General features: G+C 49.4%; 1 protein-coding gene across 1 annotated transcript in view; it reads right to left on the bottom strand.

Annotated features, from left to right (window-relative positions):
- Nucleotides 1-23,668, bottom strand: part of MOGAT2 (monoacylglycerol O-acyltransferase 2) — a 42,770-nt gene that overhangs the window by 6,963 nt on the left and 12,139 nt on the right. The window contains exon 3 of the mRNA XM_008172211.4: nucleotides 201-405. Coding sequence (XP_008170433.2) covers nucleotides 201-405 — 205 coding nt within the window. The remainder of the gene's footprint in view (nucleotides 1-200; nucleotides 406-23,668) is intronic.

Genomic DNA, 23,668 nt, shown 5'->3' on the forward strand with positions numbered 1-23,668 from the left:
GCTTTTTTTTCTGTGTTCCCTCCACTCCTTGGCTGCGTACCTGCTTATGGCAAAGAACATAGGAACCCAAACCACTAATAGGCTCCCCAGTGTGACTCTTCCAAAATCTCCAGCTTTTCACGCGGTCCCAGAGGGCCGAGCTCCTATCTGTCATTACCACTGCCCCTCATACTCTGCCCCCATGCTACACCCCTGCTTACCTCCACTCAGCAGGTAGTCCCTGAAGAAGGGGACTCTGAACCAGAGTGTCAGCATCATCATGTGAGGGGTCAACCCTGGGAACAGCTGCGAAAACCCCGTTGCCTCAGTGCAGAAATTGAGGAAGGCACCAGCCACCAGGACCCCGTGGGGATGGAAGCCGACCACGTAGTTCTTACTTGGATCCAGCTCTGCCGTTTTCACCAGCTGGAGACACAATAACCGATGAGGAGATATAACACAGACAGAGTTGGGAGTTTGTAACAAATCCTAGAGCTGCCGCCGAAGCCTGGCTGGGCATTCGCCTTAGAGAACAGTCATGATTTTCCTTTGTGTGTGGCTATCTCCCTCCCTCTAGGGGGCGCTAACAGTGAGTGCTCCTTACCCTCCAACTCTCACAGAGGCTAGAGATACTCAAAAATTTTCCTCCCCTCCCCCAATTTTTTTTTTAATTTTTCATGGCAATTGCCCTTTTAACTGTTTTAATTTTGGTCACTATCTTTCAATTTCTGAGGAAAATTTCAAGCCAAAATCTTTTGAAGTTTTTGGAAACATTTCATTTGGGGGGGTGGGGTGGCTCTCTACTGTGTCTCTCTCTTTTTAAACATCCCCTTCCTTTTCTAGTGTGATGCAACAGTGTGATGCTGTTGCAAAAAAAGCAAACATGATTCTGGGATGTATTAACAGGTGTGTTGTGAGCAAGACACGAGAAGTCATTCTTCCGCTCTACTCTGCTCTGGTTAGGCCTCAGCTGGAGTATTGTGTCCAGTTCTGGGCACCGCATTTCAAGAAAGATGTGGAGAAATTGGAAAGGGTCCAGAGAAGAACAACAAGAATGATTAAAGGTCTTGAGAACATGACCTATGAAGGAAGGCTGAAGGAATTGGGTTTGTTTAGTTTGGAAAAGAGAAGACTGAGAGGGGACATGATAGCAGTTTTCAGGTATTTAAAAGGGTGTCATAAGGAGGAAGGAGAAAACTTGTTCACCTTAGCCTCTAAGGATAGAACAAGAAGCAATGGGCTTAAACTGCAGCAAGGGAGGTCTAGGTGGACATTAGGAAAAAGTTCCTAACTGTCAGTGTGGTTAAACACTGGAATAAATTGCCTAGGGAGGTTGTGGAATCTCCATCTCTGGAGATATTTAAGAGTAGGTTGGATAAATGTCTATCAGAGATGGTCTAGACAGTATTTGGTCCTGTCATGAGGGCAGGGGACTGGACTCGATGACCTCTCGAGGTCCCTTCCAGTCCTAGAATCTATGAATCTAGTGGGAAAGTTTAAACATTGAGAGACTGTTTTTCCCTCTCCCGCGCCCCCCATTTTTTTTCAACCAGCACTAGCAGGGACCGCAGCTGTGCCTGGCTCCTGTGGCGCAAACGAAGTGTGCAAGGAAGGCTCCTTGGCCCAGATCCTCAAAGGAATTTGTGCACAATAGGCCTGTAGCCTCAGAAGTATGTCAGCACTCACGCCCATTGAAATCAGTGGGTGCGAGGCACCTAGATACCTTTGAGGATCTGGGTCCTTGTGTCCTACCCCCAGCGGCGCGGCGCTCCTGCTCTGCTTTAAGGCAAAGGCTCTCTGGGGTAAGGCTATGAGAGAACAAAGGATTGTGGGTACCATTTGAATTCCTAGCAACACCTCAGCCTGCCTGACGTTCTCCTGCAGGTGTAGGGGAGCTCTCAAATTTGAGAAGGAAGAAAATGGTTTAATATGCTGGAAGAAGGCTGAAAAAGAGCCACTGACCCCAGCAAGGGGGCTCAGCTGCATCTGGGCTAAAAGTACATTGTCTGCATTGAGAATTGGAAGTAATTCTCCCACTGGTGTGGTGCTAGAGCACCAGCACAAGCAGCTTTTCTAGGGGGAGTGACCATGGGAGAAGCAGTGCAGACCAGGTGCAAGGGTAATCCATGCCTGCTTGGTGTGGTGCTCTGGCCCCCTCTAGTAGCAGCTACACCATCAGAGAGTGGTGAGCCTGCTACACGCTTGGCTAAGAGGTGTGTGTCTTTTAGCTCATGCAGTAGTGGCTCATGGATTAAGCTCCAGGGGTCCCAGGTTTGATCCCAGCTGACAACAACCAGGGTGTCTTGGTGTTACACAGGCATAGCTTATCATAGTGTTCTTTGCAGGTTCTGAGAAGGGCTTCCCCTTTTGTTGGGCTGGCTTAAGGGTAAATGTCACACAGTGTTTAACTTTTAGGGGGCGGATCCGGAGTCCCCCCGTCCTTTCACCTGCTGCGACAGTTTTGGGGACAGGGGCATCTGCCTCTTTAAGGGCATCTCTATCCACCTTCATTGATGTGATCATCAGCAGGTGACAGGAGCCACTGGACTAGTTCGGTTACAGCCCAGCTCAGCTATTCAGTCCCTACCAGCTGGGACAGCGGGTCTGCCCCTTTAAGGACATTCTCCCCTGCCCTCCCTATCACTGCTAGAGCCCCCAACTATCTGGAGCTGGCCCGGGTTTGATAGCCATCGGGATGCGCTGCAAGGGCTGGCTTTTCTCCCAGGCTTTACAGGAGGAGGGTGTGTGTCAGGGATGTACGTGTTTAGCTGGAGAATTGGGGGTGGGAGGTATGTTTTTATCTGGAGACTGCGGGAGAAGCAGATTCATTTCATAGGATATGAGACATGATAGTGCAGTTCAGGATGCCTGGACTGTGCCTTGGGCACTTGGCTGACTTGCCTGACCCATTTGAGAACGTGGACACTTCCAGCCCAAGTTAGACTTGACCAAGGGTCTGTCTACACGGCAATTAGACACCCGCGGCTGAGCCGTGCCAACAGATTCGGGCTTGTGGAGTTAAGGCGTAGTTTAATTGCAGTGTAGCTGTACAGGATCCTAGAGCCTGGGCTCTAGCGCGAGCCCAAATGTCTACACCACAGTTAAGCAGCCCCTTAGTCCGAGCCCCACAATCCCAGGGCAGGCGGCACGTGAGGTTTTAATGGCAGTGTAGACAAACCCTCAGTGACCTGGAGACAAAAGTTCCTGCCACCCTGCTCCCAGTTCCCTGAGTCATCCAGGCCCACTCCCACAGTTAGCTTTACTTACGGCCCAGCTTCAGGAGTGAAGAAGCGTGTTGTAGAGGACTGTGTGTGTGTCTGGCTGCTGCACTAAGATAGGAGCCGAACAAAATCTACCAGGAAAAGCCCCCAGGGAAAGAAACGCCTCAGGAACTGACACACCACTGCAGGCGGCACAGCAGGAGGAGTGAGTCTGTAATAGGCACTCAGGGCAGGGTAGAGGCCTCGTCAATGAGCTCAGGGAGGCTGGGAGCAGGGTTGGTGCAGAGCAACTCTGCACCAACTGGGCAAGCTCACTCCACAGGGGTTATTCTCAGGGGTCCAGTTCCACTCAGCATAAAGCCCTTTTCACCCCCAGAGCAGCTTAAAGGGCCTTTTGCCTAAGAGAGAATCAGGCCCCACAAGCATTATCCACTCTGTTGCCTCTGAGTACATCAGTCCACTCCGTGGTGCTATTCTAGTGGCAGGGCAGCTAATTAATTCTCCCGGAGAAAGCCAGAAGCAGCAGCAGCAGCAGGTAGGTCATAAGAGGTATTTTTTATGCTGTGGCTAATTTTCCATCGGTCCCGGAGCGTTATTGACAGTGCACATGTACCCAGTCACGCGCCATCTCCTAACGAGGTGAGGTTGTGAACAAAAAGTCCCTTTGCTGCGGAGCACAGGCGCTGAGCAAGCAAAGGGATCTGATTGCTGATTTCACTCAGTAGCCAGGGACATTGCCATGATTCACTCAGTCTCAGGCAGCCTAGATTTGTTCTCTGTAAGTAACGTACATTTATATAAGGCCTTTCCTCCTCTCCAAGTAGTTCATAAATGGAAAGGCAAACTAGATCTAAGGGTTTGGGGCATCACTGAAATGTAATCACCTCTGGGGCAGAGGGATACTCAGGAGCTGTTTAATGGGCCACAGCAACACTCAAGAACAGCTTAGGAGAGGAAATGAAGACTATTTCCCCTGACTCTGAAGGGGAATATTGAAGGTAGGTAAGTTGTAGCCAAGGTATTGAGGTCTAGTAGTTAGAACAGAGGACTGGGAGATCTGGTTTGTAATCCTAGCTGTACCACAGACTTTCAGAAGACTTCACCGTTTGGATGGCCATAGGCATCACAATAAGAGCTGAGTTTTTTTTGAAAATCTGTCCTTTTATCTAGGTCCGGGGTAGGCAACCTATGGCACGTGTGCCGAAGGCGGCACGTGAGCTGATTTTCAGTGGCGCTCACACTGCCCGGGTCCTGACCACCAGTCCAGGGGGCTCTGCATTTTAATTTAATTTTAAATGAAGCTTCTTAAACATTTTAAAAACCTTATTTACATTTACATACAACAATAGTTTAGTTATAGATTATAGACTTATAGAAAGAGACCTTCTAAAAACGTTAACGTATGACTGGCACGCGAAACCTTAAATTAGGGTGAATAAATGAAGACTCGGCACACCACTTCTGAAAGGTGCCAGCCCCTGATCTAGGTGCTTAGGCGGATGCTGAGCTCTTAAAAATCTGACCCTTTGTGGGTGCTGAGCACTTGCAAATCTGGTCCTGGGTGACCTTGGTCTGCCCCCTCTAATAATGAGAGAGGACTCCAAATCAAAATCTCAGCTCCACACACTCCTGGACGTTAGCTGCTCACAATCTGAATATTGCAACTTATATCATCACTCATAACACTGGCCGAGCTCACAGGGGTGAGACGTGGGACCAGAACTTCTTGACAACCAGGAACAAATGTCTCAAATTGCGCACCCAAAAATGGAGGCACATAAAGTTAGTGAGCATTTCTGAAAAGTTGGCTGGAAGCAATTTGTCCATGGCCTCGCAGAGCATCCATAGCCTAGCTGGGATTTGAACCCAGCTCTCCTGAGGTGAGGTGAGGCCAGTCCCTTAACTAACACTCTGTTCTTATAAGCACTATTGCCTCTGTTTGCTTGGGCACCTCATTAACCCATATGCTACAAAATGAACATTTTTGAAAATGTCACGCAAGGAGAACTAATTTTTATCACAGACCATAAGGGAAGGAAGGACAGTGAGACACAGGGCACAGTTCCTGGAAGGAGATCCAATTTAGACAAGCCGATGATGGGGAATGCAAATCTCAAAGAGAACTATTCAAGGGGAAGGAGACAGCTGGGAAGCAGGAATGCTGAAAAACAAACCTAGATGTGATAGTGTAAAGCATAATTTTGGATGCTGTTGGGCTTTAGGAGACCTGGTTTGATTCCCAGCTCTGCCACAGGCTCCCTGTGTGTCCTTGGGCAAGTCATTTAACCTCTCTGTGCCTCAGTTTCCCATCTGGAAATGGGTAGACAACCCCCCCCCCACACACACACACTTTGTCTCTCTTGTCTATTTAGAGAGTAAACTCTTCAGGGCAAGGGCTGTATGTGTGCGTGTTTGTATGTGCAACGAGGCCCTGACCTGTTTGGGGCCTTGAGGTGCTATTGATATACAAATCATAATATAAATAGAGACGTCACAGCTGAAGGAAAGTCCTGCTCCTGTCATCCTTGGGGACACCATCCCTTGGACAGTACATTCAGTACTAGGTACCACCACAGCAAAAGGATACTGGCAAAATCAGATATAATTAGGGGGCTGGGGGGATCAATAAGGAAAGAGTAACATCTTGATATTTTGGATGAAGGACCAGAGGAGGATGTTGTTATGTAGAAACATTTCATGGGTGCAAACACAAAGTCTCCTGGAATCCTGCCCTTCTGGGGAGTTTTGTCATTGCTTCAATAGGCTCAGGATTTCACCCCAGTGATGGAAAGGAGTAGGGCTGATGGTGGGCCAAGGACATGCATTCTGTAGGCTGAAGAGTGGGAGGCAGTGAAAAGTGATATTAAGAAACATACAAATATCACTTTTCACAGCAGACTTACTCAGCCCTGGCAAGCCGGGAGACAAATTAAGCCTTGGATGGGGAGATGGGTAGGGAGGCAGTGGGGCTGGGGGTGATGTGGTGGATGGGTGAGGGGTCGGAGGAGGCTGTGAGGACCGGGGGTGATGCATGAGGGGCTGGGGGACAGAGCCCATGGCCAAAGCTCACCGCCGCATGGCTGGAGACTGCCACCCACCAGTTTCGATAAAGCTGGAAGCCTGCGCCCCACCGCCCTGGGGAAGGTGGGGGACTCACACCAGCTGTCTGCTCCTCTGGAGTTTGTGGCTCCAGGGGAGCCATCCCCCGATCACCACCCAGAAATAAGGCTGTGTCCGCAAGAAAAGCCCCTGGTGGCTGCATTTGAGAAACGCTGCATTAGACTGGGGAACAGTTGAGCGGTTCTCAACCTTTTCCATTCTGAGATACCCTCCCTTGGCTCCTCTTTGCAATACGAGCAATCAGAACCCCAAGAATAGTCCATTTGTGCCGCCTAAGACTGGACACAACACAAATAGACACTAGAGGGAACAAACCCGCAGCAGCCAGAAGCATGGACTAGATAAAACCGAACAGTCCTTTTCCATCCCTGATTTCCACAAATCCTGATTCCCGTGCAGTTAATTTATCACTGGTTGCACTGCGTTCTCATTATGGCTGGTTGCTTATCGCTCTCCTGCAATGCTTTCCTTTTAGGTTTCCCTGTGATTTATTATACTTTTATAGCACGTCTGCGTTTAGCCACCGCATTTAGAATTGCGCTATCTGTTGCCGTATCATTTGTTTTCTTTGCAGGTTCCTTCTGGTAGGAGCTGAACCAGAATGAAAATCCTGGTGTTTTATAATCCCATCAGCTGGAAGATCTGTTCCCAATGTAGGTTTCCTCATGGAGGGCCAGATCCACTCCCCAGTGCGTTAACCTCTCCCGATCTAGTTCCATAATTCCGCAGACCCACCGGGGAATGCAAACTTGCAGATCTTGGTTCTGCCATGGCAGGCCTGGCTAGGCTACCTCAGCATGTCCAGGGCTCTGGGTGAGTGGCACACCCTGACCTGTACACAGTATCAACTTTAGGCCTTTGTGGTTGCAAAAGGACCGAGCTTCCACAGAGCTGATATTGCATCACCCTAATCTGACCCACAGTTGCACATTCACTAACGCATGGGAAAACCTTCTTCCCCTCTGCCCCATCTACTACTCTGCCAGCCCAGAGAATTCCAAATCAGCTTCCCTGTTATGGTTGCACATAGACTTGTATGTCCCAGTAGCCTCAGAAGTGGCTAATGGGTATGAGTGCAAAGGTTGCTGGGACTTAAATGTTGGCAACCGGCTGACACACCAGAGGGATGGATAAAGTGGAGTCAGTTGACCAGAGAAGCCAAGAAGACCCCACATTCTGCATGGGTCAGTTCTGCAGTCCCATGTATATCCTCTCATCGGCTGTTCCCTTGTTCATGTAGAGCAGCGGTTCTCAACCCACTGGCTGCATGCAGCCCAATTAGCACACAGCTGTGGCCCAGCTCAGCTGTGTGCTAAAGGACAGCCCATGTGCCGGGGTCTGCCAGGTTCCCGGCTGCCCGGCACGGAGGGGTCCAGGCTGCCCTGCCACCCAGTGCGACGCGGTCGGGGCCCCGGGTCTGGGGCAGCCGCGTGGTGGGGATCCAGGGTTGGGGCAGCCGGCTGGCCCTGGGAGCTTCAAGGTCCGGGGCAGCCGTGCTGCCCTGCCACACGGCCTCTGCAACACATTGTGGCTGAATATGTGGCCTACAATGTATAATAAATTGAGAACTACTGGCATAGAGCTTGGGGAGGAAGGGTGGCTTTGGTGTTAGGGGACTGGCCTGAGACTCAGGAGACCTGTGTTAAATTCCTTACTCTGTCACGGACAAATTGTGTGACTTTGGTCACATCACCGCCTCCATTCCCAAGCTTATGTTGTGGGTGAAAAGGAAATTCCTGTCTTGCCTATTTAGATGATAAGCAATGGGGGCAGGGATGTTTCTTACTCTGAGTGTGTACAGCAGCTAGCACACTGGGGCGCTGACATTGGCTCCAAGTCTGGGCGTTGCTGTAATAACAATAAGCAATTCTGCAGATAGTGGATGTATGAGCAACTTTTTCACATGCAACTCAAGCATCCACAGCCAGAGATTGCACCTAGATCACTGAATAAGCCAGCTGCTTACATTCACACCAAGTCTGCTCCTTTTCAGACTGGTTTGATTAGTGATGTGCATACTGCAAGCTCAGGTAAGGATAGCCATGCTTTCTTAGGTACTTATTTGACCCCTATTACCACAGTATCTGAGCATCTCACTCTCTTTAATGGATGTAGCTTCATAACACTCTCTGAGGTAGGACAATGCATTATCCCCATTGTACAGATGGGGAGCTGAGGCACAGAGTCTTGCCTGAGGTAACGCAGGATGTTTGTGGCAGAACACAGATTTGAACTGAGGTCTCCCAGGTGCTATGCTAGCACCCTAACCACTGGACGATTCTTCTACTCTACTCTCTCTTTTGTTAAGGGAACTCTTAGACACAATAACTAGCTCCTTCGTGCCTGAATATTTTCTTTTTAATGTTTAGACATTCCCATTTTCCATCTTTGTCAAAGTTCAATCTCTTACCGGACTAGTGGTCAAGTTTGGGTCATGGTCCCAATATGCACATACTGGGAAGGGAGTTAATCTCTTATATTGCATGGCCTAATTGTTATGCAATACAGTCTTATCTTATAGGCCCTTTGGGGTGGGAGAAAGGTGGGGACCTCTTCTCTTGCTGGCTGGCTGGCTTGTTTGTTTGCTTTTAAAGTGGGGTGGGATTTGCTCTTGATCTGTTCTTTTCGGATGAGTTGTGCCTTTAATAATTGTCAGAGCACCCAGAGTCTAGGGCAGGTGCATCCATGTAGCTAAATCTAAATAAAGTGAGCTCCTGCCCTGCAGTCCATCCCAAGTCCATTTCCCATTCCAGAAAAACAACAACCTGCAAAAGAAAATTGTCAATGGGAAACAATCCTGTCTGATTCAGATGCAAGAAGTGAGGTTCTTACCCATGAAAGCTTATGCTCCCAATACTTCTGTTAGTCTTAAAGGTGCCCCAGGACCTTCTGTTGCTTTTTACAGATTCAGGCTAACACGGCTACCCCTCTGATAAAGGACATGCTAGTTCATCTCCTTGCAATGAGAGATTGTTCCCTACAAAAGTATTCCCCGGCGCTTTTTTCAGTGTAATTTTAAATTACTCTGTTTACTGGGCTTTATCCTCTTTCCTTGGAAGATTTTTTCCACAGCCCAGTGTACCTTGCTGTTAGGAGATTATGAGATCATCTTACACTTTCCTGGGCTAAATTTCATCCTATTACATTTTGGACCCAGCCCCTTTTGCTCTTTCCCCAAATACTACTATAAGCCAGTGGGTAGAGCAGTGGTTCTCAACCCATGGCCTGGGGGGCCGCTTGTGGCCCTCAGCACACAGCCGTGGCCCATGTGACACCCTCCAGTTCAAGTCCATGTCCCTTTCTTCAGGGTTGGTTTTCTTAATAAAGAGAAGATGCAAAATCCTTTACATGACACACAACACTGGGTAATAGAGGCCTGGTCACTTCTGCAAGCTGGGAAAGGACAGGACACAGCTCACCCAAATCACATTGGCTTGTCCATTTTCACTCTGCTCTTCTCCTTAGCCAAAACATAAGTGTGGAGATAGAATCCCCCTCCCCTCCATGCACAAGGACCAGGGGAACACAGCACAGGCCAGTGAGGTAAGAGCACTGACCCTGGTATTGTCTGCACCAGCCGGCAGAGTGCAGTGGGGTACACACACTGTGCCCTATAAAAAGGCACAGCAAGGGTTTCCTGAGTGCCCGCCCGCACACCCGGAAACATTGCATTGGCCTTGGCGACAATGCTCTTAGGAGTGGCCACTCCTCACCCTTTGTGGTTCTCAAATGCAAGCTCATTAGCTCTTTGTTTTGTTCTCCTGAGCCTGAGCCGGAGAAGCTTGGTGTTTGCCAGCCAATCATTGCCCTTTATACTACTACACCTTTTAACCTTCAGTCCTAGGCAGAAAGGCCCTGGAGCCTCAGCTAAAGCAGGGAAAACAACATGTTTTCTCTCTGGGTGGCGAGCCCACACGGAGAAGGAGGACTGTTAATATTTCACATGGCACACTTGTCCAAGCTGCGTTTGCGTTATGTTTCCATTATTCAAATGGGGACCTGGCTGTAGGCCACAGTCCTTCTTCCTGCTCTGCTCCAGTAAACAACTAGACAACAGCAAACCTTCTTTCTTCCCCATCCACTTCCCCCCTCCCTGGGCCACTGCTCTCTGCTGCTTTGTGATCCCGTGTGGAGTCCCCTCAGGCCCACACACCCCGCATCCCAGGGCAGCTACTGAACACTACCGGCGCTGAAAAGTTCCCCTTCCCCTGAGGCCAGGGCAGCCTGTCTTGTGATCAGAGCAAGGCACCAGGAGTCAGGAGCTCTTGGTTCTGTTCCCCAGTCGGAGGCTGATTGATCCTGGATAAATCTCTTAGGCCAAAGTGTTCCTACTTGGGTGTCTCGAGCTGGTCCCCTAAATCCACATTGAGACTCCTAAGCAGAGCTGGCCTGATGTTCCGAGGTGCTGAGCATACGCACCTCCCAGCGACTTCCTGGCAGAAGACACCCCTCCTTGCTTGGCCTACCTGGGAGTACGGCCTGGTGTGTAATGCAGGCCTTGCTCTTGGGATATTAACCCCTATGTGCGAGTGGGTGGGCAAGGAGAGGAGTCATGGCTCTCTCCCGCCCATGCACTGACCAGGTACAAATGGAGCAATGTTATTATTTGTATTGTGGTAGCACCTCAGAGCCTGAGTCGTGGACCTGGACCCCACTGTGCTAGGCACGGTACAAACACAGAACAAAAAGCCCCTGCCTCAAAGATCCTAAGCAGCACCCTTTCAAAGGCTGTGGTAACTTACTTCCAACCCACCTGAACAAGAGGGGAGATGGGAGGAATCGTGACTTGTCACAACGGCTTCCTGGGGCTGAGCCATTACACACTGCCTGTTAATAAGGGCTGTGCTTAAAGGCTCAAGCTAGCCCTTCGCTTAGATCTCATAGATGTGCCATTGACTTGCGAAGCCTGCTCCCGTGTTGTTGCATCATATACTTATGCTCCTATGATGTATCCGTATGAACAGGAAGCTCAAAAAAGGACAGAGTTGCTGACCAGGGTGAGATAAAGCTGATAAAGCTGTTGTGCTTCCATCCAGTCGGAACAGTGCTGGGCTTTTCAAGATCGTGGTTTGGAGGTTTCACTGCCATTGGGATTTCCCAGCATTTGGGTGAACTAGCAGGGGTAGCTGCAGTGTCAGACAATAACGAAGCAAGATTGAATTCCAGACTGGTTTGTCTCCTTTCAGTCTCACTGAGTTTTCTCGTAGGTTATTCAAGGAAATTGGGGTGGGCGAGGGAGAACATATGACCTATGTACAGCATGAAGAGTTACATAAAAGGTGGTTTCAAAACAAGCAGGAATCATTTAGCAGTATCCGCATCAGCGTTCTTGCCGCACCATCAGGTGCATAAGGCTTAAGTCAGTAACCAACGAATAAATGCAAGAACCGCGTGCCATATACGGTACGATATGATAAATGGGCATATAAATCAATACACATCAAGTCACGAGCCTTCGAATCCGGGCACAGGGTTGAAGTTGCAGGATAATGAGGTTCATCTTGATATTTCACTTCTCTATTCTATTATGGTAGTACCTAGAAAGATGCTTCGGTCCTGAACTGATGATTACAGCTAAATGCTCACAACATGAGAAGCCAGGCTGATCAGACCTGTGCAGGGAAGCAAAATCTACACGTTGCAGTGAAAAAGCAGAGCTGGTTGAAATACTGGATTTCTGTTCCATGGCAAATGCCGACACAAAAATATTTTTTTTGTTCGAGATTGGAACAAAAAGTTGACATTTCAAAATGTCCCCCAAAGTGAAATTTCAGAATAAAAAATTTATTTCAGGTCAGCTGTAACATTTCATTTCAATAGCATTGAATATTGATTTTGACTCTTTTTGTCCATTATATTTGTATTTTATTTTATATTCATTTTTACTTTATTTTTCTATTTTTTTTTTTATAATTTGAAATGAGGGTTTAATTATTTTAAAATTATAATATGAACATAAAATAATAATTTGTGTTTGGTAATCCAACTGGTAATTAGTCTGGTAACGGATGTAATTTGCATAACATAAAATGGTATAATAAAATAATATAAAAATAAAATAAAAGATATAAAATAAAACAGATTTCTAAATGAGAAGTCAATTTCAAAATGAAAAATTGAAATGCTCTGCTAAGGTTGAAATGGACGGTCTCAACCACATTGAAATGTTTCATTTCTCTTTTTTTTTTCAAAAAGAAATGTTATTGAAATCGACATGTTCACATGGAACATTTAGGTTTTTTTAATTGGATTTGTGATTGAAAAATGTTCCATTAGCAATGTTTGATCATCTCTGTGTCAATGTGGGCTTTGGTTGATATTTTAATGGCAAGGCATGTCAGTGATATGATAACAAGTGGGGAGCTAGCTGAATTAGAAAGCCTGGGCAGGGTGCTAGACTGTAACTGAGAGAAGACCTGGGTTCAAGACCCTGCTCTATCACAGACTACCTGCGTGATCTTGGGCAAGTCACTTAGTCTTACTCTGCCTTAGTTTCCCTCTTTATACAATGGGGATAATAGCTGTGTCCTACCTCACAGGGGTGAGGATAAATATATTAAAAGAGCAGGAGCCGCCTTGGTACTATAGCAAGAGGGGGCCATAGATACATTTATTAGCAATAGGCAGTTTATAGGCTGAGGTCAGTGACTTATCTGCAAACAGGCTTCAGTGTTGATACATTCTGCTCATGATTCATGCATATAGGCGGCTAATTGAGGGGGCCAGGAGGGAATTTATTCATTCCACAGTTGTGCATTCCTCTGAGGCAGCTCATACTGGCTGCTGTTGGAGCTAGGATCCTGGCCTGGATGAGCCACAGATCTGAGCCAGTATAGGCAGGAAGGAATGGTTTGCATAGGCTGTTCAAGAGCCATCCCCCAAGACTACTGCTTCAAATATTTGCTCTTTGTAATTCACTCTGTGGCTGGTCACCTATGTCACATGACATTGTTTAGTCTCCCGGATTGGATGGCTCCCAAAGAGGCTTCAAGCTGGCCACATAACTCCTACCCTTAAATAGGTGTTTACATGAGTATTCAGTCGGGATCGGGCTTCCTGCACCCTCCTCCCTGCGCAGGAGAGGAATGGTGACTCTGAGCCGCCCTTAGTTCTCTGGGCTTCTCCTGGAGTGATGAGGCGACGCACTGCCCCTAAATCAGGGCAGATTTCCAAGTTACCATGTGGCCTAGAGAGATTGGGGCCTATGCCAGTGGAACAGAAAGAGCTGAGAGAGATGACTTTGCGCCGTTTGACTTTGTGTAACCCCATGTTCCCTTCTTTCTTCTCCTACCAATAAATGAAAAACAAAGTGAATGGCCAAGGCTGTTAGAAATTAAAAAGTTCATGGTTAACTTCACAGGCAACTATATAATTTGCAAATAATGCCGCCCTTTTATCCAGCTTGTGATGAAGGGTCCTGGTTTATGTAAAGAATTCCTGGGTGTGTTTGTTTTCAATCAAAGTAGTTTGTGCATCGGTCAGAGCCCGAAAAATCCAGCAGCGCCTCAGGGCCACAGTTCTGTTAAGTAACCCTAGTCGTGGTTTCTGCATAACCAATGGAATGAGCAAGATGCAGGCCGGAAAGTCCTGAATCACAGCTTTACAACGTTACACTGTGTTATCTGAAGACACATGGGCTAGATTTTGCTCACAGTTACATCAGTGACAATCCAGAGTGACGCCACTTACAGTGGTGGCCTTTCAGAGTTTGCCAATCGGATTAGGGTTACCATTCATCCGGATTCCTCCGGACATGTCCGGCTTTTTGAGCTAAAAATAGGGTCCGGGGGGAATTTGTAAATGTCCGGACTTCCCCCCCATGCAGAGCGCGCGCAGCTAACAGGGCAGCCGGCCGGATGGTGCCACTTACATGGGGCTCCAACTGCCCGAGAGAGCCCCTCCTCCTCTCCCCTGCAGCTGAGATCACTCCCTCCCTCCCTGCATCCGCAGATCGCCTCCGGCAGTCTGGAGCTCCTCCCCCGCTCCTCCTCCCCTGCTGCCCAGCCTGCCAGGACAAGTGGCACGGTAAGGGGGCCAGGGGGTCAGAGAAGGGGCAGGGAGGTTCTGGAGAGGGCAGTCAAGGGACGGGGGGGCGGGGGCAGGAGTTCGGGGGGGGGAGGGGGGCTTCCTGGGCGGGGTGGATAAGGTTTTGGGCAGTCAGGGTACAGGTAGGGGGTAGGGTCCTAGGGGGGCAGTTAGGGGACAAGAAGCAGGGAGGCTTAGGTAGGGGGTGGGGTTCTGGAGGGCAGTTAGGAGCAGGGGTCCCAGGCGGGGGCAGTCAGGGGACAAGGAGCGGGGGGGGGTGTTTGGGAGTTCTGGGGGGGGGGGCTGTCAGGGGGCAGGAGAGGGGAGAGGGATCGGAGCAGTCAGGGGACAGGGAGCGGAGCAGTCAGGGGACAGGGAGCAGAGGGGTTTAGATGGGTCGGGAGTTCGGTGGGGGCTGTCAGGGGGTGGGGAGTGGTTGGATGGGGCGTGGGAGTCCCAGGGGTCTGTCTGGGGGTGGGAGTGTGGATAAGGGTTGGGGCAGTCAGGGTACAGGTAGGGGGTAGGGTCCTAGGGGGCCAGTTAGGATGGGGAGAGGGTCTCAGGAGGGGGCAGTCAGGGGACAAGCGGCAGGGAGGCTTAGGTAGGGGGTGGAGTCCTGGGGGGAAGTTAGGGGCAGGGGTCCTAGGAGGGGGCAGTCAGGGGACAAGGAGCGGGGGGAGGGTTGGGGGTTCTGAGGGGGGCGGGAAGTGGGAGGGAGTGGAAGGGGCAGGGACGGGGCTAGGGCAGGACAGGGCGGGGCTAGGGTGGTGCTCTTCCCGTCTTCTTTTTTGCTTGCTGAAATATGGTAACCCTACCAATAGCCTTAGATAAGTAGGTGCTGGCAGTTAGATAACCTCAGTATTTGCAGTACTCAAGATATTTCCTCTAGTAAATAGTGGGAAATAGAAAGGGATGCTGTATATACTGAGGTAAACTTTTCTATCTGTCCCGAGTACTTCAGTGGGGTTACTCTGTAGTACCTGATACCAGAACCTGAAGACAAGAATTTAACAGGTGGATTTGCCCCTCGTACGGTAGCTGATTTCAAAAGAGCCCATGGTTCCTGTGGTTTGCATCAGTTCTGCTCTGGTTCGGACAGGGTTTCCATTTTCTGCCCCTGCTTTCTGGGCTTAATGGCTTGTTCTTGTCTAATTGTGTCAGGATGAAACCAGGTAACAATCGATTTGGAGGTGGGTTTCGTTTGTTTGTTTACAAGAAATTGCTGTATGGGGGCAAGGTTCAGGCTGATAGGCCTAAAGTTAAATCTCACCGGGCTTGACTGAGCCTGGGATGTTCTGGCTTCTGCACTTTGACAGGGCCTTTCCCTATAAGATCTCAAAGCTTTAATTTTGCAAGGTAGGTAAGTGTTATCACCCCTGCATTTACAGAGGGGCTGCAGAACAAGAGGTGAAGTGACATGGCTTCCCAGCAAGCTAGTGCCAGAGCTTGATATAGAACCCAGGGGTCGACGTCTAGTCTCTCACTGTGACCCCCAGACAATAGCGCTTCCTAATAGATGGCCCGCAGCGTGAGTGGGGCGGGTGTGTGGGGGTGAGAGTGGACAGGTGTGGAAGGGAAGGGGCTGTGTGAAGGGACAGGAGAGGAACGCTGAGTGGGGGATGGCCAGCAGTAGTTAGCAAGTGCCCATTGAACCCACTGGTTCATTAGCAAAGAGTGAAGCCGACTGCAGGTTAAGCTGAACAAGAGGAACTCTATTAAACCCTGTGCCCTGCTCTAGTCTGTCCACCTGGCCGAGGTGCTTCTAGAGCCACTTCCTGTTTCCCTAGTCCTAACAGCCCTTCTGGGAAACATGGGCCCTCTGACTCCAGTTCCCCTGGCCCTGATCATGATACGCTCACCAGGGCCTCGCCCAGCTCCTCAGTGGCCCATTGCTGCTACCTCCCTCATTCAAAACCTGCCAGCCCCACGCCCTACAGACGGCAGCAACTGCACATAAGGGGTCTGGGTTGCCATGCAAGAGTTTTCTGTGCACCCTGCTGACTTTCAGGTTTATTTTTCTCTGCTTCCTTCTCTCCCCTCTCTAAAAAGTTCTCCTAAACTCACCAGGATACGCACACTGCCGGCTGGCCTGTTCGCAGGGCCCTGGGAGCAGGGCCGGCTTTAGGCCAATTCCACCAATTCCCCCGAATCGGGCCCCGCGCCTAAGAGGGCCCTGCGCCCAGTGGCAGGGCCGCCGGGAGGGAGGGGAGAAAGAAGTGGCCAAGAATCCCTTCCCTGGCTAGAGGCTCCTTTTTAATTTTTACTCACCTGGTGGCGCTCCGGGTCTTCGACGGCACTTCGGCAGCGGGTCCTTCACTCACTCCGGGTCTTCTGCAGCACTTCGGCAGCAGTGCCGCCGAAGACCCGGAGCGAGTGAAGGACCCACCGCCGAAGACTAGGAGCGCCGCCCGGTGAGTACAAGCCCCACGTGTTTTTTTACGTGTTTTTTTTTTTTGTCATCCCTGCCGGGGCCCCATCGAAACTGTTCGAATCGGGCCCCGCACTTCCTAAAGCCGGCCCTGCCTGGGAGCTCCCAGAGCCCTCGCTTACAGAATTGTCCGTTGTTTTTTAGTCACACCTTGGTAACTCTGCTAGCATGATACCAGCAGGGGGGGAGCTCTTACAGTGATGGATCTGTCACAAGCCTGAAGCTTGCAGTAGAAAAACTGCACAGCCAGTTAATTACCTGCAGGCAAGTCGCTAGCTGCATATGATGAGTTAACTTCACTCAGACTCCAAGAAAATGGATACATGCACCAGCCCTCCCCTCCTTTCTCCCGCAGCAACAAACATGCTCCGAGATCATAGCTCAGCTTCAGGGGACATTTTAAATAGCTTCCTAAAATAACAGAGGGCAGAGCAAATCGGCAGCTTTTTTTCACCTTCTGACCCACAGAAACGGAAGGTTTGCCATGTCAGGTTTGCTGCTGGGATAGGGGAGGATTAGAAGCCATGTTTAATCCTCCAGGAGCGACTAATCCTTTCGTGTTAAATGAACTGATTGTACACAAACACTGCAGTGGGGTGAAGACGCCAGCCTGTGCCGCTTCTCTGGGGCTCGATTGAGGAGCAAAGACCAGATCCATTTGTTTCAGTAAATTAGATTGGTAATGCTCAGCCGGCTAGCTATTTGGGTATCCATCACCTAGCCAACCACACAGAGATAATACTCAGCACTTTCGCTGTACAGTGCTCGCCCTCCGGAGATTGCAGAGCTCTTCGCAAAGCAAAGGAAGGCTCAGTCTCCCCCCTACCGTATCGATGGGGGGACAGAGAGACCTGCGAAGCCTAGGTAGCAAGTCAATGGCAGAAGCGGACAAAGCACCCAGCTCTCCTGAAGTCAAGGCCCAGACCTGCCTTGCTCCCACTAGATATTGCAAGTAAAGAAGCCGCTTGTACATGGTGTAATGTTACTGCTCTACAATACCGTGAAGCACCTGAACGCTTTCCTTCCTAAGCCCTGCCTGGCGGAATCATAGAATATCAGGGTTGGAAGGGGCCTCAGGAGGTCATCTAGTCCAACCCCCTGCTCAAAGCAGGACCAATTCCCAACTATATTTCCCCTCCCCCGATCCCTAAATGGCCCCCCTAAGGATTGAATAACAACCCTGGGTTTAGCAGGCCAATGCTCAAACCACTGAGCTATCCCTCCCCCCCTCATGCCCGTTGCCTAGTAAAATGGGGCCCCAGTCAGTGGCTCCTATAGTATAAATAAGAAAAGCCTCTCGTTCCAGTTCTGACTCTTCCCTGTGTCCCGGGCAAGTCTCCTAGCCTTTAGGCCTTGGTTATCTCCATCAGGGTAATAACACTGCCCTGCTTCAAGCAGGAGTCATGATCCATGTTTCCAAAGGGCTTTCAAGCCATAAGGCCTTAATTGTTGTTTCTGCTATTGACAGCAGAGGGCTAAGTGTTTGTGTGGCTGAGGAGCATGGCCCTGAAGCATGGCTGTATGGAGCAGGAAGGTTTTGGGGGAGTCCACTGTTTTCCCAGCTCTTCCTCTGCTCAGCAGAGTGAGCTGTATTGCGTGCGCTTTGTTGCTTTGCAGCACCACCCAGTGGCGGTCTAGAGAACAGCAACATTGCTTTGGAGGAAACTCTCGGGGTCCTGATTCTGATCTCTCATTCACTGGTGTGAATCAGGGACTGATCTCCCCAGTCCAGTCCAGTTACACCTGTGTGAATGTAACTGAGGTGTGTGGCCTTCTGGCCTTGCAGTTACTACTGCAATGGAGCAATGTCTGGAGAGGTGAGCAGGGGCTTAAGGTGGAAAATGGTGGCTCAGATGAAGAGACTGTGGCACCCCATTGGGCCCATGGGGTAACCACCAGCCCAGAGTCTCTACTTGTGTGCAGAAGAGGGATGGGTTCCTTTGGCATACGCCCTGGTTTGGTGCAGGTACAGGGGCTGCCTGGACTTTGACATTTGAGGTCCTCATGAAGCAATACAAGGACATGTGGGAGCTGGCTGTCTTCAGGCGCCTGTGGGTCGATCTGCTGGAAGTGGGGATCAGGTGGGGATCAGGAAGGCTTGCAGCAGAGGGGAAGTGAGATTTCCTTGTAGGAGGTTGGGATTCTTCCTCGGGGTGTGTCCCATTCTGCCCTGCTGCTGTTGGAATTCCTCCGTGGCATCCCCGGTACACTCAACATACCAGACAGCCAGTCGTTCCATGCCACTGGTTTCTGACCCGACCCTCCTGTTTGGGGTGGGACAGAGTGTGCCCCATTTCGGCCAATCTCCAGCCCCCTCTCCCAGCAGGAAATCTGGATCCAGGAGAGGCCTCTGGAAGGTGAGAGTTGGGTGGGGGCTGATGCCATGAAGTGGCTGAGTCCCTCGTCCACATGTGAGCGGGGAATTCCAGACACGGATCTCGGGGGGATGATCCAGGCCTCATTGCTGGCACAGATAGAAAACCATCCCCCAGATGGTTGTGGAAATACATGCTTGCACCCAGTTTGCCCTGGTGTAAATGCAGTGTTGCCAACTCTCCTGGGATATGTGGTGCTTTTATTAAAGCCCAGGGATCCTGTCATTGGGTGAGACTCTCAACTCGGCTCTAATTTTAAAAACAAAGTACGTTTCTAGCCTTGTGTTTATGGAAAAAAGCTTGAGAATGCGATCTGAGTACCCCCTATTGGACCAGGTACCAGAAGGCAAAGAAAAACAACTCAACATCAATCATTTTTTTAAATCTCAATGACAGCACAAGGTGCAGGACAACTGGGAACCAGGCCCATAGGGCGATTCAAAACATTAGTGTCCAATTCCCCTCACTACGTTATCCAGCCGTGGCATCCTCTAAACAATCCATTCCCCTCCTGGGTGTTTACAGGCTTCCCATATTTTGAGGCAGCTATATCACCCATTAGCCAAACGACTCATATGTATTTCTTTCAATGGTTCCTCTGAGGGCTTTTCCTTCCAGCCCCTTAATCATATCGGTGGTTCTCTATACAACCACTCTGCATTTTGTTTGCATCTTCCTGGCATTGGTGCTGAAATGCTGCGCTGCGGTAAAACTTAGCTGCCAGGCTCCTTCTTCTGCTCATACACAGCAGCATCTCTTTCCTGCTGGCAGATTTAGACCTCTCTGCAGCTGCTCAGCCTTCCATCTTTTGTGAATCAGACCCCGGGATGGAATAAAAAATAAGCAGACATACTGACTGTCTGGAGTGTCGCGAAGAGATATTATTAAGCCAGATCAGCTGTTTCTGCATGTATTTAAGAGAAGCAAATTGGGCTTTATAATCCATTATAAAAGGCAATATTTTGGGGGGAGAATGTGCATATACAGTAGGTCCTTCCTCCCTAATGCCCAAGAGGAAATAGAAAGCACCTCAAAACTATTTCTGTCTGATGGTTGTTGACTGTGTGTCAACAGGTGAAGCAGAAATCAAATGCAGCAAGCCTAACCCATTTTAGCACAGTGTGTGTCCCACTGTTTACTCATGGCTGGCTCACTAGAGGATAACAGCCTATTACTGCTACCAGCTAATGGAGTTGGCCCCTTAGCTCAAGTGATAGAGGCATGTGTGGAAGGTCTTGAGTTCAAATTCAGCTGATGACCTGTACAGCAAGTCATGATGCTTTGGAATTATATGGCATCTTCCAGATTAGTTAATTTAATCACTACAAGCCCTTACTTTGGGAAGCATTTACCTCCATGTAAAGATGGGTAACTTGTGGCACAGTGCCTTACAGAAAAATCCTGTAGAACTTAATAGGTTTTTTTAAGCCATGTAATAGGATTTAATATAGCTGTGTCTCTCTGCTGTAGGATTCTATAGGATAGTGTCAGAGAGTGAGCTGGCCCTTTAAGAGGGGTTCAAGGTCAAGCACTGGTCCTGTTCCTGAGTCAGCTCAGAGCCAAGGCATTCTGGGAGTTGGAGTTCAGAGGGACTATGGGAGTTGTAGGCTGGGCAGTGATGCATCCTTGAAAAAGGAGGCAGGGATATATAAGAGCTGTCTTTTAAAGTCAAAGAAGAGACAAGATTTATTTTGAGATCTCCTACTTGAAGGGAGTGGGACCTACGGCTGGATTTTTCTATGCAAGGGGCCTGGGAAGAGGCCTAAGTGGACAGTCAAAGGGCTCTGGAAGATGGGTGGTGTCTTGCTCTAGAAAACCAGAGAGATCTGGAGAGAACGGGAGCTGCTGGTGGTTCTCAACCATAAGGCCCTGGACCAAGTCCAGTGTCAAAGCACGCCTGCGCTGAGCTACAAAGGGCTTGGATTCTTACTTGTTCTGGAAGAGGAATTATTGGGCTTGGCTGGAACACTAACCTTCCCAGCCTTGAAAGGGAAACTGAGGTAGCAGCCGTGTTATAGTGAAGAGAAGGTAAGTTTCTGCTATAGCACTATCTTAAAGACACTTTATAGACAAGTTAGCACGTCCTATTGTCTGTAAGGATTGAGAGTAATTTCTGTGCAACTCCACTGGTAATTCCTGTTAAACTCGGGGCCGTCTGTACACTAACCATACTTACAGGATGGGTGGCCTCCTTCTTAGAAGCAGTAACTCCGAAAAAAAGATTTGGGGAGGGAAGGGTGGGGAGAGGAAGGGGTTATGGTAGATGATCAGGGGAACGTGAGCTGTGGCCAAAATGCTAATGTGATCCTTGGCGGTATACAAAAGGAATCTCATGTAGGAATAGGAAGGTTATGTTAGTTCTGTGTCTGGCACTGATGAAACCCGCTACTGGAATGCCATATTCCGTTCTGGTGTCCGCAGTTCATGAAGGATATTGCAAAATTGGAAAGGGCTCAGAGAAGAACCGTGAAAACGATGACAGGGTTGGAAAACTTGCCTTGGACTTAAGGAGCTCACTGTATTAGCCCAGCAAAGCGAAGGTTAAAGGGTGACTTGAGCAGTCTGTAAGTATCTATGTGTGGGGAATGGAAATTTGATAATACAGGATTCTTCCATCAGCAGAAAAAGGTATATCATGGTCCAATGGCTGGACAGACATGGACTAGAAACAAGCTGCAGTGTTTTTAGCAGTGAATGTCACTGACCATTGGAACAGGCTGCCAAGGGCTGGTGTTTAATCTCTAGCAGTGGCAATTTTAAAATCAAGATTGGATGTGGTTCTGAAAGATCTGTTCTGGATGAGTTCCCCAGGGAAGTTCTCAGACCTGTGTTAGACAGGCAGGCAGACCAGAGGATCACTGGGGTCCCTTCTGGCTTTATAATTTATGAATCTACAAATTCTATAGGACTTAAGTTTTTTCTGTTTAGTGAACTCCACAGGATATTTTCCTCTTCCTCCCACAGGGATCACCAGCCAATCCCTCCCCCCACAACCAGATCAGGGCCATCTAAAGGTAGGGGTGGGAAAGGAAGATTTGGAGACTGAACAGGCTGGCCACCTCCTGAGTGCTCCCTCATGGCCGGGGGTAGTTCTGCAAGCTCTGCCTCAGTTTCCCCTCTTCATATCCCCTTTAAAACATGCCACATACACACTTAGCTTCAGCAACACCCCTCCCTGTGGGTGGATTTATTAACCTGACAAACCATTCAGACTAAAAGTTCTCAAGTCCCTGCTCCCTGTCTTCCTGCTGGGGGGTCTCCCAGACCTTCCCTGCCTGGAGCCTCTTCCCTGAAAACTTAGGCTTGCCTGCTGGCTCCCAGCAGCAAGTGACACTGCTTGTTCCTCCCTGAGAATCCCCCTCTCTGCTGCTCTTCATAGGACCCACCAGACCCAGCGGGTTCTACTCATTAAACACCACACCCCAGCCTGGGTGTGGTAGGAAGGGCTACCTGTAGGGGCTGGCCAGCTCCAGGCCTCTGGCCTGTAAAGAGGCATGCCGCCCTGTTCCAGGGACTTGCTCTTAGATGGTGGGAGAGAACTTGGAGCTCTTGGGGGCGGACCAAATGCCTGCTGAAATCAATGGAAAGACTCTTGTTGATTTCAGTGGGCCCTTGGTGAGGGTGGGTGGCTTGCCAGGAGGGAGGAAGGGGACTTGCAAATCTAGTAGCTGTGTGAATGTGCTGACCCAGACTCACTTTTGGTATGATTCCGACTTCAGTGACACATGTCTCCCTTCTGTCCCTGTTTGTGGAAGGCATCGGACCTCGAGCTCAGAAGTGACGCAAATATTTCACAGCCCTTTACTGGGAATTCTTGCATTCTAAATCAAATTCTGATACTGACTCCTTATGTGACCATAAAGTGACGCAACGCCTCCGTGCCTCAGTTTCCCCACTTGATGATGGTATAATTGCCTATTGCACTGTGGTCTTGTGAGAGTCAATCAGCTAATGTCTGTACAGCGTTTTAACAACAGCATTTATGTAGTCGTGCTCAAGCATTATTGCTGACAATATTAATCCTTCCCAGTCCAGAGCTCTGCAGCACTGACTGTTCCTTGTCCCCAGCATAAATATCTCCCTTGCAGCCTCTGCTCCTTCCTATCACAGAGGGATCCCTATCGTCTACTGTGCCACTGGGCGCTTGGATTCAAAGGCATCGTTAATTCTGATCGCTGCACCCAGGGGAAATGTAAAGTACAATGGGCATCAGGAGAGCAATTTCAGAAAGGCTTAAAATGTTGTCTTAAAGATGAGCACGGCTGCTGTAATGCAGCAGGATGCAGGGGAGATCCAGTAGCCCTTTGCAATAGGGACTCTTAAACTCTCTGGTCTAGTGTTTAGAGACGGATGCGGCTCTGCTGGAATGGGGCTCAAGGAGACTTATTTTTGGATCTACTTCTGGCTTGCTGTATGACTACAGGTTAGTCCCGGTGTACCTCATTATCCCCATTTCACAGATAGGCAAGAACTGCAGATTTCCTATTGCATTGTCTGCTGAAGGCTTCATACAGCCTTGT

This window comes from Chrysemys picta, chromosome 1 (genome assembly GCF_011386835.1).
Source record: "Chrysemys picta bellii isolate R12L10 chromosome 1, ASM1138683v2, whole genome shotgun sequence".
Taxonomy (NCBI): domain Eukaryota; kingdom Metazoa; phylum Chordata; order Testudines; family Emydidae; genus Chrysemys; species Chrysemys picta.